General features: G+C 39.9%; 2 protein-coding genes across 3 annotated transcripts in view; one reads left to right on the top strand and one right to left on the bottom strand.

Moving 5' to 3' along the window:
- Nucleotides 1-292: 292 nt before the first annotated feature.
- PLAC9 (placenta associated 9) lies at nt 293-11,983 on the top strand. Its single transcript, XM_005417274.2, has 4 exons — nt 293-421; nt 9,472-9,569; nt 10,520-10,640; nt 11,799-11,983. Exons 1-4 carry the CDS (start codon nt 364-366, stop codon nt 11,807-11,809), a joined length of 288 nt encoding a protein of 95 aa, XP_005417331.1. The 5' UTR covers nt 293-363; the 3' UTR covers nt 11,810-11,983.
- A 932-nt stretch (nt 11,984-12,915) lies between these two features.
- The window catches only part of ANXA11 (annexin A11), a 16,426-nt gene continuing 11,390 nt past the window's right edge, over nt 12,916-17,951 (bottom strand). Inside the window, exons 13-15 of one of the 2 annotated variants that reach the window (XM_031063829.1) lie at nt 15,373-15,431; nt 14,692-14,814; nt 12,916-13,654 (exon numbers count right to left, since the gene is read on the bottom strand). In XM_031063829.1, coding sequence (XP_030919689.1) covers nt 13,595-13,654; nt 14,692-14,814; nt 15,373-15,431 — 242 coding nt within the window. In that variant the 3' untranslated portion in view covers nt 12,916-13,594. The remainder of the gene's footprint in view (nt 13,655-14,691; nt 14,815-15,372; nt 15,432-17,951) is intronic. The other variant, XM_031063834.1, reaches the window with a different exon arrangement.

Raw genomic sequence — 17,951 nt, 5'->3', positions numbered from 1 at the left:
TTCCTTGCCTTTCCCCACTTGCTATATTTACAGCATCCAAAGGTTTTCATCGATTCCCATTATAATCTGTGTAAATAAATACATGTGTAAAAAAAACCCACTTTGGGGAACCTGGGCCACTTTCAGCTTGGCTGGATAGTTGGGCTGTGCATGGAGTTGGAAGGGTGTTTTTAAAAGGAGGGAAACTGAAGACAACAGCTTAAGAATCTTGGCTCAGGCTGGGCATATTTCCGCCTAACTCTGGCTAAAGCTCAGCACGAAGGGCTGGACGAGGAGCCGATAGGAAGCCGGGGAGGGAGGGACGGGAGGGAGGCTGCGGGGCTCTCCAGCACAGCCACGGCACAGCCCGGGCAGGCTGGAACCATGCTTTTCCTCTGGGCACTGGCGTTTGTTCTAGTCCTGCACGAGCAAGACCCTTTAGGTAAGTGACTCTGAACTTGCAAAGCAGAAACTGTAGCTTAATCTCAGTATGGTCAAAGCCTTTGCATGGGGTGGGAGGGGGAGGCAAATAATTGCTTAATTTCTCTATGGACTTTATGGGAAGATGACACAGGTATGAGTCAAAATTCTCTGATTTGAGAGGTAAAACTGCATTTTTGTGACCTCAAAGTCTGTCCTGAAGACATATTGCTTTGGTAGATTTTGAGATTTTTTACTGCTTACAGGAGATAGAATCATTCTACCTTCAGAAATTTAGAACCACGTTGAGGTGCTGCAAACAGTGCTCTGAATTTCCAAAATTACTCTTCTGGCAGCCGTATTAATATCACACTAATCCACTTGGAAATGAGATTGAAGTTCAAGGTGATTAAAGAAAGATTCTCCTTTTTCAAAGCCTTCTTTTTAAATTTCCTGGTAACAGCATCACCACTTTGTTTCTTCTGCTTTGGATTGCTTATTCCTGAGATTTTGTGGTACAGAATGACTTCTCCAAAAGCCTTGGGAGAACAAAGTATAAACAGAAAACACCTGATAAGCCTGCATCTGAATTCTACTTTCATTAACAAGAGATTAGCACTGAATAACCTGTAATCACATTGTAGTGTGACAAAGCTATTCAGTTTGGCTAGTTCCAGGGTTTACAGTCCCTGTGTAACCACAAACCTGGCTTCCCAGCCTGGTTGTACCACATCTTTTCTGCTATGCTGAGGCTCAGATTTATTTTCCCTCTGGTCCTACTTTCTTGACAAGACAATAGCTGTATTTCATGGCAGGGTAGTAAGATCCTATTACATTAAAAACATTTCCTAAAAAACTGTTAGCCCCTTCTGCCCTCAAGTTCTAGTCACTCTTCCTTGCCCTGACTCCCTCCTACTTAACTGGCTTTGTGATGTTTATCTCAGTGATGAACCGAAATATCAATGCAACAGCAAGAGCACTCTAACTTCTTTTCACTCCACAAGAATTCACTATATTCTTGTGAGTTTTGCAAGCTTAACTGAAATGAATGTGAAATAAAAGAAAATAAAAAATGGCTTTGTCTATTCCCATAAAAGTAGGGTTTTAACCTAAAATAATTTGCAAACTCAGATAAAATTCAGTTAATTAGACTAGCACTTCAATAATAACTACAGAGGAGACTAACACACAGTATCATGCCAGGTGGCAGCTACTCAGTCAGCAAACCATGTTTACTGTCTTAATGGTTTTCATCATGCAAAATGAGAAATTTTGTGTCTGTCATGGCCAGGGGAACACCCTGCCAGACTGAAGTCCTAAAAAAGCCATCCCCACTTCGCTGCTCTTGAGTTGGGAACATAACTTTTGATTCCCTTGCAGAATCCCCCATCCTAACTCCCACGGGTTCCTCTTAAAAATTATTCAGCCGAACTAGAATTTACGTTTTAATTCAGCCATTAATATAAACAATCTCATATTCAAAGAGCTCAGCCTCCAAATCATTCAGGAGAGGCTGGCACAGAAGCCCTTCTGGACGCAACCATGTGCTCCTGCCACAGTTCACAGTGCTTTGCTGCCCGTGCTGGGTTAATTTGTGGGGTGCTGCTCAAATGCAGACCACAATGTAGCCTGAAGCACGATACCTGCCCCATTTAAACGTGTTTCCAGGCAAAGCAGGAAACGTGTTTCCAAGGGGTGAGGCACCCCAGCAGCAAAGGTTGCGCTCCATGTTTTTGCGTGGCATAGGTGACCTGGAGCTCCTGGGTGAAGAAACCCCTGCCCCCGCACACGGGCCATTAGCGCAGCACGCCAAACCGAGCGCTCTAGCAGGGACAGCTTCCAGCCGAGGCACTGCTGCTCCACACCGTGGCGTGATTTGCTTTCCAACAGCACAAGTTTCAGCCGGTTCTAACTACAAGTTAAAGTAAATCAATTGCATGAATGCTCCTCTTCATTCATCTAACATCTCTTGAATTCTCAAGATGTTTTGAATCCTCGGATATTCACATGCAAGATCAAAGCTGGGAAGATCTATAAGCTAGACCATTATCTAGAAAGTGGAAAAAGAATCCTTTCAGAACAGCCAGATTCTGCCCCAAATTGACTATTTGCATTATCACAGAGAAGTATTCTTTCTCTAGGAGATTAAAAAAACTGCATCGTAAAATTAAAGCCACAGTAAAAATTTATGATAGATATCCTATTTTAGGCCTGACTTGGACTCATATTTCTCTACTAACAAATTAATATTGGTTTAACCTATACTCCATGTTATAGCTATTTTCTGTTCTTATAGAAACCTACCAGCATTATTGTCTCCAACACAAAGATTGCAGTCCTTGCAAAACCCACCTTTGAGCTCTAACAAGGAAGGAGAAATAAAGTTTGCAAAAACAAAGTATACCCCAAAATATCTGTGATTTTTAAGATTGTGAGGTATCTGGAGATCAGGGTTCAGTACAGAAGTGAGCCTTTTATAAAGAGATTTTATATATCTGTGAAGCCCTATGTTTTCATATGTTTAGTTAAAAGGAATTTCAATTCTGTGGACATCATAACCTCCACATGTAAAGCAAAAGTTAGTATGAAACTCTCCCAAAAAATGAGGAGTTTAGAAATATAGGACTCCTGTTGTTCACCTGCAGGATGAAGCTTTATTTATAAACACAGCTGATCTGCTCTGGCTGAAGCAGATGTAAGTCCTGGGCCTTAATGTCAGGATCTACTATGCATGTATGTATCTGCCCTTCTCTCACTATTCTACTTCCTGAGTTGCCGCAGACTGCATGAACTGTCTGCCAAGAGAAAACAGATCTTCAAGCAACTCCTTAGATTTGTTTAGATTTTAGAAAAAACCTAAAATTATATTATTTTGTTTTACTTACTTATTTCTACTGCCATGACTTAGACATATGAAAACTACACAACCACAGAGCTGACTAATAAGTCACAAACTCACCTCACCCACTCCCCATGACAATCATTTCTATTACTAAACACAGACCAAAAGCCATGTCCTCAGAAAATTGAGAAACTCTTTATCCCCTGATATCACTGGTTATCCTCAAATTGATGATGGTATCCATTATTTATGTATCTCACATTCTCCACTTTCAAGCCAGCCTTAAGCTCACTAATTCTGCACAACTTGGTTTCTTTATGGATACTAGGACACAGTTCCTCTTCTTCCTAAACAGCTTCCCCTTCTCTACACACAAGTGTGTCCTATACAGCTTCTAGCTATAATCCTCCTTACATTTAGCCTTGGTTTCTATAACAAAGATGCATTCACACAAAAATAAATCCATAATAAAGGCAAACTTTTCTGGAGCCCAAAGCATCATAGTAAGATACAGCACGAATTAGAGTAACGTACCTGCTAATTATGTAGCTTGTGTCTCTTATCAGTCCAATTCCCTGTACTCATTTTCCACTGCAGAAGCAAGTGCAAGAGGATATTGTCTGGCTGCTTGTTCTGAAGACCAGCATGCTGAAAACACTCTCCAAGCCAACAGCTCCCTCACAGGAACATTTAATTACTATCCTTCTTCCTTTGAATGAAAATACACAAAACTTAAGTGCTTCTTACAATCACAGATATGGTCAAATAGCAGAAAAACAAAAGTAGTTTTCCAAGTAGCAATATTGCTTCTGGCACATAGCCATGGCAAGGGCCCAGATTTTTCTGTGCCTCAAAAAAACCACCCACTGGAAGCATGAACTATCCCTGGTCTTGTGCACTCCCTCTTAGTCTCCACTGCTGGGTAAGTGAGAGATGGATCCCCTCATGAGAATAACATGGGTCACAATAGCAAAAGCTGCCTGTAAATGAAGTAGTTTTACACAGAAATATATGCTATCTAGTCAGGAACAATTGCTGTGAGGTCCCATTTCTGGTTTTGCACATTTCACAAGCACAAGTGATGTGCCTTGTCGTTCTGCCATAAAAGCTAGAGCCTAGTAAAGGTGTGTGCACATTTAAATATTTACATGTGTATGTAGATATTTGCATGTAAATATAAGCAAACCCATGCAGTTGTCTCCAGTGTGCAGCACATGGCAGTGTGTAAGTTGCTAAGGAATTTTATTTATCTTTTGCAATTCCTGCAGTCTTTATTGCAATCACTAAAGGGAAGAACTCCCTTATCTTTAAGAAAATACACACTGAAGTCTAAAAAGAGGTAGAACTACCTGGTTAGAACTACCCACAGGTGTCAAAATCACAGATAAGCATTACTGCTTCATGGATTACGGCCAGAAAGATGCTCTATGTCCAGTTAAAGATATGCTTCTGAGTGGCTAAGAACTTGAAGGGAATCTGTGCCCTAAAAAGTATTTTCAATACAACACTTGCTATCCAAATAAATTATTTTTGATGTCCTAACAATAAAATTTGATTTGGCTTGAGTTATGTATCACAGCTTAAAATGAATTTGGATGTACTGGTGATAATGAAACTGGTAGTGACACAGAAAGTTAATTCAGTACTTCCATAGCTAAAGATGCCAATGTAGTTAATTAAGAACTGACATTACTGGAAACTAACTTGGATGCCTTGAAGAACAGCCCTCAAAGTTAAATATGACTAACAGTTTTAGCTTAACATAGTCTATGGTCTGAAAACACTAGTACTGATAGTTATTAGTATCAGTACAGGTTCAAAGCAGTTGAATCTTTCCTGAATTCAGCTGCAAGTTATCTTCACCAACCACTTCTGAAATCCATGTGATTTCTTGAGCTAGTATTTCAGAATTACATGCAAATTTTAAAGTGGAATCCAGCACTTATATTTAGAGAAAAAATAAGTTAAGTAAGGGTCAGCAAATCCATTCAGAAGTCTGTTGCATTCCTCCCACACTGGATAGTGGATTAATCATTTGAACTTGATCCTCCAGTTCATGACCTTTTTCCTGTTGGAGCATAAATCATTACTACTGCCATTCCTTTTCTCATCAAAGGCTGTCTGGCCACCTTATGCTCTATGCTTTAGGAATAAAATGATACTACTAAACCTAATGCAGTGCAAACAAAAACACAGAGCACAGCATGTTTTTTTTAAGAGTTAGTCATGTTCTCCTTTATTCCCCTTGCTCTGTCACATGTTTTCAGGTTTCCTCAATTGCCATCTGGTTCCTGTTTCAATCTCCCATGTCTCCCACTTGGCTAGTGGCCTGCTTTGTTTCATCCCTCCCGCCCTACTCAGTGCAAACAAGACCTTGCAGTCAACTTTCAAAACCACACTGATCATCGAATGAGGCCAAAGAACTTGACAGGTTTTAAGACCAATGGGAAACATTGTGGTCACTCACCTTGACCTTCTTTGTAATGCAGACCAAAGAACCCAACCCAGCAATTTCTAGATCAAGCCTGTAACTTCATTTGGACCAGCAATGTGTCATTAGGAAGGTTACCTTAAAAGACCTACCAGATCTGTGTGGTCACATACTTCAGTTCTGGCAGTCCTAGTAACCACAGAAAATGACAGCAGAGAGGCAGTTGCTCACGTTTATTCTGGCGCTTATCATTGACTACTTGGATGATCAAAAATGAACCATTTAACAGCACCTGGATAGAAAGAACCCTGACAGTTCCTAGAAAGGAACTTTATCAGGGAGCACAGAGAAGCAACATCTTGCGGGTTGGGGGAATATATCAAATGTACAGGAGGCAGAAGAGCTTAACTGATGGACATTCTTAATCAAAGGTCTCTGCTCTTAACCTGTTTAGCAAGGCTGTTTTGATTCTTACTTCATTGCTCATTCTTTCCCTTGCTGTAAAATCAAGTTTTGTACAGTCAGGTTGACCATAATACATGGATCTTACTCTCCATCGTGCTACTTCTTTCAAACTTTAGGCATGTTCTTCTAGTAAACAGATCCTTATTAACAATCAGTTCAGAGATGCTCAATTTCCCTGCTGGTGTCTGACTGCATCACAGCCCAGGGTGGTTAGAACTACCCAGATTTATGGGCACCATCAATAGCACAGAGGACTTAATCAGAGCAAAAAAGGCATGAGTCGTTTTCTTATCCTGAACACAAGAGTTCTGGTTCTTGATGGAAAATAACCACCCTATATATCAAGTAGAATGGATTTCAAGAACTTAACTGAACATCTCACTTGCAAGAAACATTAGGTGGAAATTTGCAGATGGGACATTAACTGAAAGGTAATGTTCTCTCTGCCATATTGAAATGTTGTAAGTGTCTGCATGAAATAATCTATTAAGTTTCAAATGAGATATTTAAGACATTGAAATATGCCTCCTACACACTTGCCTAAGCTGTCAGAAGTTGCAAACACCCACACATTTTAAATATGTACTTTATATGGAATACAAAGAACACTTCACTTTGAAAAGTGGTTAGCTTCAAAACTTACTACCAAAGTTGTCTCTATGCACGTGCTTTGAAACACAGACAAGTAAAAATTCCAATTTACATTTAAAATACGTTTCTTCAGTAACTTCAGAAAGCAAGTACCTGGAAGTATCCTAAGTCATTAGTCTTTTGCTTACATAGTTTGCAGCCTTCTGCCCTTCACTTCCTTTACACGGTGACTGTAAATTCACATGGTGACTTCATATATATGAAGTAGAGATGCTGCTGGAGTAAGGTCAGTGCCAAAGGCAGATTGTGTCCCTTTCTTTCACCAACTGCAATAGAGAAGGGCAGTGCTCCTAAGCAACACTCCACGTGCTCTCTTTGAGCACATGGAAATGACTGCTTTGGCTGAACTGCCTGACCATAGTGACCCAGATATGTGCCACATTTACAAGGGACCGGATGTGTCCTGTGAACAGCCCATCCCAGAGATAAAGCTGTGGTTTAAGAGCTAAAGCCAAACAACAGAATAACAATGAATGTTTTGGGAAGCCAAAGCCTCAAGCCAGGACTCAGAAAAAAGAAGAAATCGACACTGACTGCCCAGCCACTGGCAGCTGAAATAGCCTGTTCTGACATGGTGGTGAAGAGGCAACTGCAAGAGCCTGAGCAGCTCTGTTCTGGTGTGAAAGTCACTAACAAGGCATGGACATGCAGGTCCTGAGAGGGCTTCTCCTAGCTCCTCTCACAGCTCACAGCTCCATACTCTGTGGTAGACAGGCTTTTGCTTATATCAACCCTTAGCCTTGCTAACATCAGCTGTCAGGTGCTTCCTGAGACACGTAGGCTTAGCCTGTTTGTCAAAGTTTTAGGCACTGCACTTATTCCGTGGTTCTGAGTGATACCTTACAGCCCGGTCAAACTAGGACTTCATCCACCTTCAGTATGGCCATTACAGCTGGTAAGGCCGCAAAGCGCTGTGACCGATGGAAAGCTGTCTTCCTCTGGGTCAGGAGAGGAACCCAAGGAACCAGAAGCTACTGAGTCCTGTGTCCCATAGCAACCCCTTTAACTCGTTCTCTAGGTACACACAAAGCTGTGTGTATGTACACATGATGCACACAAAGTTGTGCAATGCTTTGCTAAGCTCACAGTAAGATGCAACAATCTTACACTGGCTGCACATACCTATCATGGTATGTATACATCTGCTTTGAGTAACTGTCAGTCCATCATATCTAACCTCCTCACCTACAAACACCTGCCTAGAGAATCAGCCACCACAATCTCAGTATCTCCACACTGCTCCAGTCATGATGAAAAAAAGACACGTAAAGCAAAAATTTTGAGAAATAGCACAGTTCACTTGACCACTAAGACAGTAACAAGACTCATAAACCACCACCACTAGCATCAAAGAGGGAAAAAAATGGCAACTGCAAAGCAGCTGGTGTTGAAATACCTGCTGTATTTCAGCACTCTTCTGTAAACAGGGAGATGAATTCTTCGGGATTCTGTCCTAACAGCACCACCTTCTGGTACTGCACTAAAAAAACCCCAACCAAATCTCTGCCAAACCAATTTCTAAATAATGCCCAGTAAGTCAGGTCACTTTGTAATCCCTCCTCCTCCCTCTAATTCCAAGGATGCCATTCCAACTCAGAGTACATGTCTCATCACTTCCAAACTGCAGTGAACCTTACGGACACATGTTTGCCATCACCTGACACCTACACTCCAGAAATCCTGGCACAGACTTGAGATGAAGCACTGCAGCAGTTCCAAACCACTGATCTGGCACAGCAGCACTGAAGACAGAATTAGTTACTGCTCTTGTGTGTCTTACTGTTCATTACAACACAAGCTGAGTTTTGTCTTTGTTACAAGCAATGACAGAATGAGTTACTGCTGCTTCCTCATTATCCTAGCTGCTTCAAGCACCAAACAAGAGCAAAACCTAACTTTACATGCAGGAAGAGAGTTTAAAATATTCCACTACAGTCCTCTGCACACATTTGAAAATTTAAATGTTACTGAATGCTGCACAGAAGTTATGAAAAGCAAATAGGCTCCACTAAAGCATGGACACCAGCACATACCGACCTTTCATGGAGCACAGCCAGCAGAATGAAAAGTTCAAAGAGCAAGAGCTCATGAGTACTGAGAGGTAAACACAGATAACTGACAGAGAAATGTGACTTTGTATGTAGCAAAGTCAGCAAATGTGCTCAGCAATAAAATAATTTTTATTGTTTCCCTTCCCATTGCAAAGTCAGACTGTCTGGGACAACCTTCTGGCACAGAGGAATCATCAGCATCCATTTGCAAAGTGGACAAGCTTAGCTAGTCTTCAAAGCTTTACAGCACCAGCTGCTTCTGAAGAAAGTCTGTGAGGAACTGTTGTGTTAGGCAGATCTTCCCAACAGTTAGGTCTGACACTTAAGAGAGACAGAGTCACAGCCTATAAACTTACCCTACACATGTAGGCAAAAAATAGATTATGTAAAACAAATACACACATAGACAGAACAAACACCCGTGGCAAGAGAAAACACCTTGTTCCAACCAACATGATGTGTACAGGCAAGTACGGGGGCACAGCTTGGAAAATAAGTTATTGGAAAAGAAGTTCAATTCCTACATTTGGTTCATCAACAATGCTGTGCAGCATGCAAAATACCACTTCAGAAATCAGAAAGGCAAGGACTGCTATTAACCCTCTGCCAATTACCTGTGTCTCTATTTCCAGCTGCTGCTGATCCTGTCACTATGGCACCTGGAAGTTTGGAAAGAGGAACCTGGTGTAATGAACACATGCTCCACGAACGCTTAGATATTATTGAAGAGGTAAGAGGGATTGTGCTGGCTCCTGAACCTTACCAGACCTCTGCCCTATCCTTTTGACCAAAGAAAAAGGATGTTTCTAGACAGTGTCCCTTCTTGACTTTATTCTAGTCAAAGTTGGACTATTTTTTTCAGATGTCATAGTTTATAACTATCCATAAAGCCATTATCACCAGAAATATATAATCTTGATGAAAACCAAAAAACTTATTAACAATTTTTTATATATCAGCCTCTTCTAGAATGCTTATAATCTAAACATTCTAATCTCTGTGTTTAACCTAAAAATCTCAGAATCTGTATTTGTAAAGTTTCACACTGAAACTTTATGGGGAGGTGTGAGTCCTGTAGGTGACTCCAAGACTGATGGAGAAGTTTCTGCTCACCCTGGCTCACACTTAAGAGCTAAATGAGCTTTATCACAGGGATTCCAGGAAAGCTGTAAAGTTTGCTTTTTTTTTTTCCCCTGCTGGTGTCTTAAGCACTCACAAGATACCTGTAAACTCAGCTTAACTAACCTGTTAATTCTCAGCCGGGTAGTCCCCAAACATGCTCTGGTTCTCAAATGGGAACATTACCTCTCTTCTGCTCTGGTCCCAGCCCTCATCTTTCTCAGCTCCTCTCATCATCTATGCAGACTCTTTTATTGCATTTCTCTCAGAAATGAGACAGAATTAAAAACAAACTAATGCAAAGCTCCAAGAAGTCAAATTCTTCTTTATATAGGGGTGCTGTAACATAACTCTTGCAAAACCGAGTGCTAATACTTGGTGCCACTAGAGGCCAGCAGAACACAAGGAATGTTTAAACCTGCAATGCGCATTACAGATTAAATTAGCTGGTGGCATTACAGGACATGAGGTTTGCGTTTCTGCAAACACCTCTGCTGTAATTCCTTCTACTTGACCCTCTGACTACCGCTTTTCTCCATTTGTCTCCCTTGTTTCCATTAGAAGGTAATAAAAACAGTGGAGCACCTAGAATCAGAAGTCAAATCGCTCCTCAACATCATCAGTGAGACAACACTGAACATCCCCACCGTTCCAGGAACTCCACTTATAGACGTTTTTGATGGTCAGTATCTCGTCAGGTATAACCTAAATTGAAAAAGGGGTTACATATGTTATTATTAAATATGCCAGATTTTCTCTCTAAAGATGTGAACTAATTCAGCTCAGAGTAGGTAAGGCCTTAGAACTGGGGGCCTCAGGATCCCAACTGCAGGTCCAGTTTGGAAAATCAGATTTCAACAACCTCTAAGGAGAGGGCTGGGAGCAAAGGAAGCAACTCACCTTAGAATGGCAGGACAGACTAAGTTATATCAAGGTCCTTTTCAGATTTAAGATCCTGTGATTCGTTAGCTTCATGTGTGCCAAAATAAGGGATGGCATCAAAATTTTACAAAATTGGAGGTATTGCCATTTTGATATCCTAAATCCAACTTTGACATGTAAGCCCCTCACACAAAACGTGCTCCTGGATAAACGTTTTTGGAATAAATTAAACCACAACAGAAATTAGTTGGATGAGACCACCTATTCTACTCACTTTCTTATAATGCTCTATGCTCTTCATCCTCTGCCTAAATATCAACAGTGCATTTAACAAGGTGAGACACTCTTGGTGGAAAATAAACCACTTGTGGACAGACAAAAGCATCCACAGACATGTTTATGAAGTCAGTTTTGTCAGTCCTGGGCTGTTTATTCATTTAAGGTAGCTGTACCTGGGCACACTACAGCGCACTTACACGATGGAAATGGGCTTGAAGCAGAAAGCAGCAGAGTTTATGCTGGTTTTTGGTTCTTGCAGGTGGCTGGATGGATCTAGTAACCATGACTGATACTGTCCTCACCAACTTTGTTATCCACTGAAGCTTACAGTTTTCTGTGAGGGGCAGTTAACAGGTTAATTGTTAAGTTACTCCCCTGAAATGGAAGGGGGTATTCTAGTAAAAGTGAAAAATATTCCAGTAAAGCATTGCAGTGAATTTAAAACAGAAATCAGCACATTTGCAGCCAATCTATAGCAAGTACTATTCAGATGGATCTTGCTACAACTGCCAAATTGCTCAAGAATTACAGATTGGACCTTCCTTCTATGATTTTGTGCATCAAAGTGACAATTTCCCACTTTAGAGTAGCAAGATTCAAGTTTTAAACGAGATTTATCCATACAGATTGATCCTGATCTCCTAACCAAAAATAATCACATCAACTCTTCTCTATACAGATACCAGCTGAGCACTGTGAAGACAGAAGACAGCTGAATGTAACAGTGTGGTTGTTATCAACAGTTGCACTTCTGATCATTTAATAAGCTTGTGTTTCCAGAATTCCTGCAGGGTGAACAATCCTCAGCTGTAGTTTGTCTTGTGTGTTGCTGTGCTTTATAATAAAACGGTATTTGCTTTCAGATACAGTTTTAAACTTTGCATTCTAAATCTTTCAGGAGCCCTACTTTAACAAAACTGCATTTCAAATGTCAGTAAGAACACACTGTCAGTAAGAAAACAAGACCAGGTGGTATTCAGGACTAAAGCACTGCTAACAAACATCCCTTAATTCAAAAGCATCCTCCTTCCCCTGCAAAGAAGTGAGCTCTTGCTATTGGTTTCAGCCAACAAAGATAGACTTCCAGATGCAAATTCCTCTTAAGACATGCTCAGACTGTCTGACAGAAATGAGGGTATGGTCTGCCTTTGGACACAGGACACACCGCTGCCATTGACCAAACTGGGAGTCCTGTCAGCAAGTCCCAGTCAGAATCCATCGTTTGGACACATGGCTATCATATTCTGCAATCTTTACATTCCCCTCCCTTGCCATGGTGACAAATGCAATCCAGAATTAAATCTACAACATTGCCTTTTTCTTTCAAGACAAATAGCAATACAACTTCTAGGAAAAAGGACCTGCCTGATCCTTACACAACAGAGGGAGAACACTTACATGTATGTACTTCAGTAAGGGGAGGTTGCACATTCCTGATTAACAAGCAATCTATTTTCACTGACCTAGTTTGGAAACCTTTCCCCCCCTTTATACTTTTTACCTTTATGCGCTTTTATTTTGAGAACAACAAGCTGAAGAGATGTCATCCATGCCAGCAGAGAATAAAAACTCAGAGTTCCAAGAGTAAGAGAAATTACAATATACAAAATACTGAGCAATAACTACAGATTACATGTCTCATGTACAGACAATTGCTCATCAACAGCACACAACTCCCTAACTCTTACCAAAACAACAATTTCTGAATAATCCTGGAAGAGGATTTCTGTGGAAAAACTAAGTTATATAAACTAAGTCATCATTCACATACATCAATACGACATCAAAAGGCACAGTCTGCAAAGACTTAGCTTTAATTTCATAATCTCTTCTTACATATATATATATATATTTAAGGCACAATCCAAAACCTTTAAACATTAATGACAGAATCTTTACTACTGTCAACATTACTCCTGCCTTGTGACAGTCTGCCTTAGCAAGAATGAAATGTAGAACATGTCTTCCTTGAAAAGAAACAAGGTAAAAAACCAGAACTTGACAAAACTTCTTTAAAGCAGTCTTAACTAGACACAAAACCTCGCGGCTGCTATCTGCAAGTATCAGAAAGTGGGCTAGCCCAAAACCAACTCTGCATACAACAGATACAAACTTGCATTAAAATGGCACTCAATGTTTATACAAAAGAACACCTTAAAATCATACAACTGTGATTGTTGTTAAACAAACATTATTTCAACATGATATAAGCAGAAAAGAAATAATGACCATTCATGGATTGCTGAGTGTACTATACAGAATCGTGAGCAGATGGCACATAAGCTCGGTATTTTGGGGAGGTTTGGCATTTATTACCTACTACATTTGAACTGAAGATATATGCAGTATTATCTTTTAAAATGCAATTGCTTTAGAAGAAACAGGTCATTACATATTTACTTATGGAGAAAAAAAGATGCTCTGCAGCAAGTATGTGAAAAGAGCAGCTTTTTAAAGAAAAATTCAATGCTCCATTTAGTCATTTCCACCACACAACTTGAGTAAGATTTTCCGGTAGTCTCCTGAAGTATCACCCTGAAAAGGAACCCAGAAAAAGAAAAGTTGAAGAATAACCAACAGAGGTGGAGCTACAGCTGAAAAACTAACAACTTGCTTTCCAGAGACATTTTTGGCTCTACTTTTACAGAAATAAGCAGCAGAGCTTACATATGTGGACATGCAAACCCCATATTTACTGAAGCCAAGTTTTGGTCAAAATTTGTCCATTAAATAGATATGGCCTGTTCTGCTTCTGAATGATAAATTATAATGCCAGACCAAAAGAGGAACAGGGGGAAGAAGCAATACAGAGCTTTTTCACCAATGTCTCACTGCTTTTAACTCATACATTGGTCGTTACAGGGCATGCAACTATTGCAGAAGAAACATTTGGAACATGCTATCCTCCAGAATCTCTGCAGGATTCTTTCCAAACACTTCCAAGTTACAGCCCCTCAGTGTCCACAGCAGAAGGAATAAACAGGGGCTTAACAGGTTTGGCAGGCTCATTACAAGGTAAATAAAAGTGGCACCACTCACTCTCCTCCAGCTCTTATTACCCTACCATTGGCCAGGCATCCTCTTGGCTGTTGGTACAGCTCTTAATAGCAGTAGGAAGGTGGATCAACTGCTAATTAATCTGAATTTTAGTCTATTTGCAAAGTCTTGTACTTTCAAGAGAAAGAGGAGGCAATCCTTTAGATTTTTAGAAGCTTTACATTCTTCCAATACAGAAATGAAGTAGAGCACCACTGTTACTCAACTGGAGGACTGAGTGGTTCCCACAGGATCATATAAGGAGATTGGGATAGAGGGGCCTCACAAACCCCTCTGGACTAATACCCCTTTCCTTCCTTGCCTGTTAGCTTCCTCCCCATCTCTAGTTCATCAAGCCTCCATGCAAACCCAAGCGCTGTCCATCCTCTGGCCCTCAGCCTCCATGCTGCTGGCAAATGCAGCAAACAAACCCTGCCAGCCACACTCAGTGCAGGTACAGCTGTTCAGCACAAGCAGCAGTGTTCTGCCAGCTTAAGGGCTGTCATGGCAGGGCAGGGCAGGTCTCCAGGGCTTACAGTGATGTCTGTGTAGAGGGATCTGCCATACATCCGCTTGTACTCTGCACGTATGTCCAGCAGGTCAACCTCGCTGCGTGATACCATGATCCGAATCAGTGTCCTGTCCTTGGTTCCTGCTCCCTGAAACAAACAAAGCAGCACTATAATGTACTGGAAAGTGTATGATATAGCACCAGGAAAAAAAATAAAATGCCTGTTTGCTGGCATAATTCCACAAACTTAATAAGCTTGAACAGAATTTAGCCTATCATGCTAAAATAAATTACATTTAGCAATGGGACACTAATTTCTCTGCAAAAGAACAGCTCAAAAAAAGGAGGGGGATTGACAGAGATACAACGGGGTCCAGAAAATTTGGTGAGTTAAATGGCCTATTTATTTATTTCTGCTACAATTTCCTACTTTAAAAGTATCAGTTTCAATGAGTTTTAGGCACATTTGTGTTTCACCAAGTGAGGATTATTGTTTAATGCACGGTTGTATTCATTGCTCTGTTAAGGTGGATCAAATTAGCTAGATTTTTCCAGCCTTTCATAATAATGACTGCATCATGACTCTTAGTCATCTGCCCACTGAAAAATGTAATCCCTTCAGCTGCACAGTTCCTTCCCAAGAGCTGTACAAGTCTTTAAAAAACCTCCACACTACAAGTTTATGTAACTTATCACAGACACCTACCTTCATTGCTTTATGTAATCTCTCTGCAAAAAAAGCTGGTGTGTTCTTGAGACACTTCACTGCAAAAAAGAACAGAGGAACAGTATTACAGAAATAAGGCATTCCTCCTCAACCAGAAGTCAGTAATTTTTTGAGTTTATCTGACATAGTCACATGCTTGAATTTTACATAAACATACACTTGATACAATGCAGCTTCCACTCCTTCCATTAGTCACTGAAATTCTTTTTAAACCAAACAGTAGCTGCAATACAGTTAAAAAACCTACACTGCATGGTTCAAAGCAAACATTTTTGTCACTAGAAACCATCTAGTGTGAAGCAGCCATAATGAACTTTTGAATCCTAATGACCAGATTCTTGTCTATGAAGGAAAAGAAGGGATGAGGAGGGGGCAGAAGGCTTGAAGTAATATATAGGTAGTGGCGATCCTGGCTTCTTAATTATAAATTTTTAGGCCATGCATCTGCAAGGTGTGACAAAGTCAAGTCCTGCCGTAGTACAAATTAGGAAACCATCTATGATAGCACAGAACCTTAGGTGGTCCCTTCTCCTTAAGGGTGAGTCATCACAACCCTTATTTTAAAGTCTTATTATAGCCACAAAGTTCATGAGGACTCCTGAAAAATTTTTAACATTCTCATTTAGTAATGATTGGATGGTATACTTAATTGGCATAGCTCATCAGAAATCTGAAAGGGCAAAATCTAAGTCAAATTACTGTCATGTTAATCAAGATAATGAAAGAATCCTCCAACACTGATCAGAATTAAGATCTATATATTGATGCAACGTTGTTACAAGTAAACAATCATGCAAACTGTGGCAAACTACAGAGGAAACAGACCACACTTGACATTTAATAGCACAATAAGGTATCAAAATCAATCCCACAGAATCAATACAGAACTAAAGGTGTAAACCCAGACATGTATTCATAGAACACACATTCTGTATAGGAAGAAGTATTTTTCTCAGTAGGAAAACGTAGATGAGAGATAGCAGTTCACCACAAAACTGTCAATGATATGTACAATACTATTCAAAAATGAATGACAAAATGAAATGCATGTTTCTGTATCACTCTATTTAGCTAACACAACACACCTGCATTCTAAGATGTTTAAAGATAAGTGTTGTAAGTTACCAGTTGTACAATCCAGAAAGCTTTAAAGAAAGCAAAATCAAATATTTTCAATTAGAAACCCCTTTTTTCCTGCAAGTAAGGTCCACAGAACAAATGACATTAATATAACTTACTGATATAGATACATGTGTATGTACATATAAATAAAAAACCCCACAGAATCCACCTAATAAAGGCAGTTATTCAGTGAATATTAATGACAAGGCTTGCTCAAAAGGCTATTGACTTGTCTGCCAGCTACAGTCTCAGTTTTGAATCTGGATCTACATGGAGACCTGTCAAGTCACTGTGAAGCTCCATGAAGTCAAATGCCTTCTAAATGCTGAGCAGGTTCTTTACCAAGGCAATATTTTTCCACAAACAGAGAAATATCTTTTCCCTAAGCTTGGTTTTCAAACAGTAGTTTCTGAGGTGACAAAGACTGAATCCTGTAAAAGGTTTGTAAAACAATCAGACACAATGAGCTAGATCCAGTTTGTGTCATTAAAAGATCAGCACAATGACAATGTGGCCAAGCAGAATAAGAACAGTAGTTACGTAGTTCACACATGCACAAGACAGGAGTGAAAAAATGAGGCTTTTAAAATTGATTTTCATTTTGCCAAGATTTTGTTACAAACTTCAGCGAAAAAAATCTCTTGTGGTTGAACCAAATATCTTCTATCTCATTTCCAAGCGATGCAAAGTCCATTTTTCCTATTTTGGTAGGAGTTTTTGGGATTGGTTACATTACTACCATATCCAAAACCGAAGAACACCACTTATAAAGCAGGAGCTCTAGATACCACAGTATATTTACAGTAATAAACAGAAAAAGAAATCAAGATGTAAAGAAAAAAAGACAGGAAAATGGTTCACAGTTATATCTACAATAAAGCATTTAAAATAAAACTACTGCACATCAACTTGAGGCCTTGCCCCAACCTCATGGAAACAAATTACTGCTTCTGAAGAGACAATAGTAGGCTTCAGGTAAGAGTTTTCACTCCTCAGAAGTACTGAGAGCAATTAAAAACAAAGATTTAATAAAATTGTAGCCACAGCAAATCTGAGGAAAAAACCCCTTTGCAATGAAATTTAAGTTCTCTTTCTACTAAACACAGGTAGAAGTAACTAATTAGAGGGTTAATGCCTGTATTTTAATTAATGCTGGATTTCCAAAATTGTCCTACATACTCAACTCTCACTGACCTAGGAGTTGGTAAAGTTCACTTCTTAAAACAGTGTCAATTACAGTTAATAATTCTCTCCCCATTTTAACATGTAAAATTTAAATTCTGCAGTTGCCTGAAATAAAGCTTCATCTATCATTCTGAGGTGAATTAAGTGCCCCACTTTACTAATAATGAATGACTTCACAGAAAGCTCAACATAAAAAGCAGAAAACTGGAATTACCACTAATGAGAACACCCTTAGCTGAAGTCAGAGGCCC

This window comes from Geospiza fortis, unplaced genomic scaffold (genome assembly GCF_000277835.1).
Source record: "Geospiza fortis unplaced genomic scaffold, GeoFor_1.0 scaffold130, whole genome shotgun sequence".
Classification (NCBI taxonomy): domain Eukaryota; kingdom Metazoa; phylum Chordata; class Aves; order Passeriformes; family Thraupidae; genus Geospiza; species Geospiza fortis.
This window is presented reverse-complemented; position numbering and strand designations above follow the sequence as displayed.

Excerpts from the sequence above, each read along its gene's own strand:
- PLAC9 (XM_005417274.2), top strand. The coding sequence starts at position 364 with ATGCTTTTCCTCTGGGCACTGGCGTTTGTTCTAGTCCTGCACGAGCAA. Across the intron at positions 422-9,471 it reads GCACGAGCAAGACCCTTTAG|CTGCTGCTGATCCTGTCACT; the intron begins GTAAGTGACTCT and ends CTCTATTTCCAG. Across the intron at positions 9,570-10,519 it reads GCTTAGATATTATTGAAGAG|AAGGTAATAAAAACAGTGGA; the intron begins GTAAGAGGGATT and ends TGTTTCCATTAG.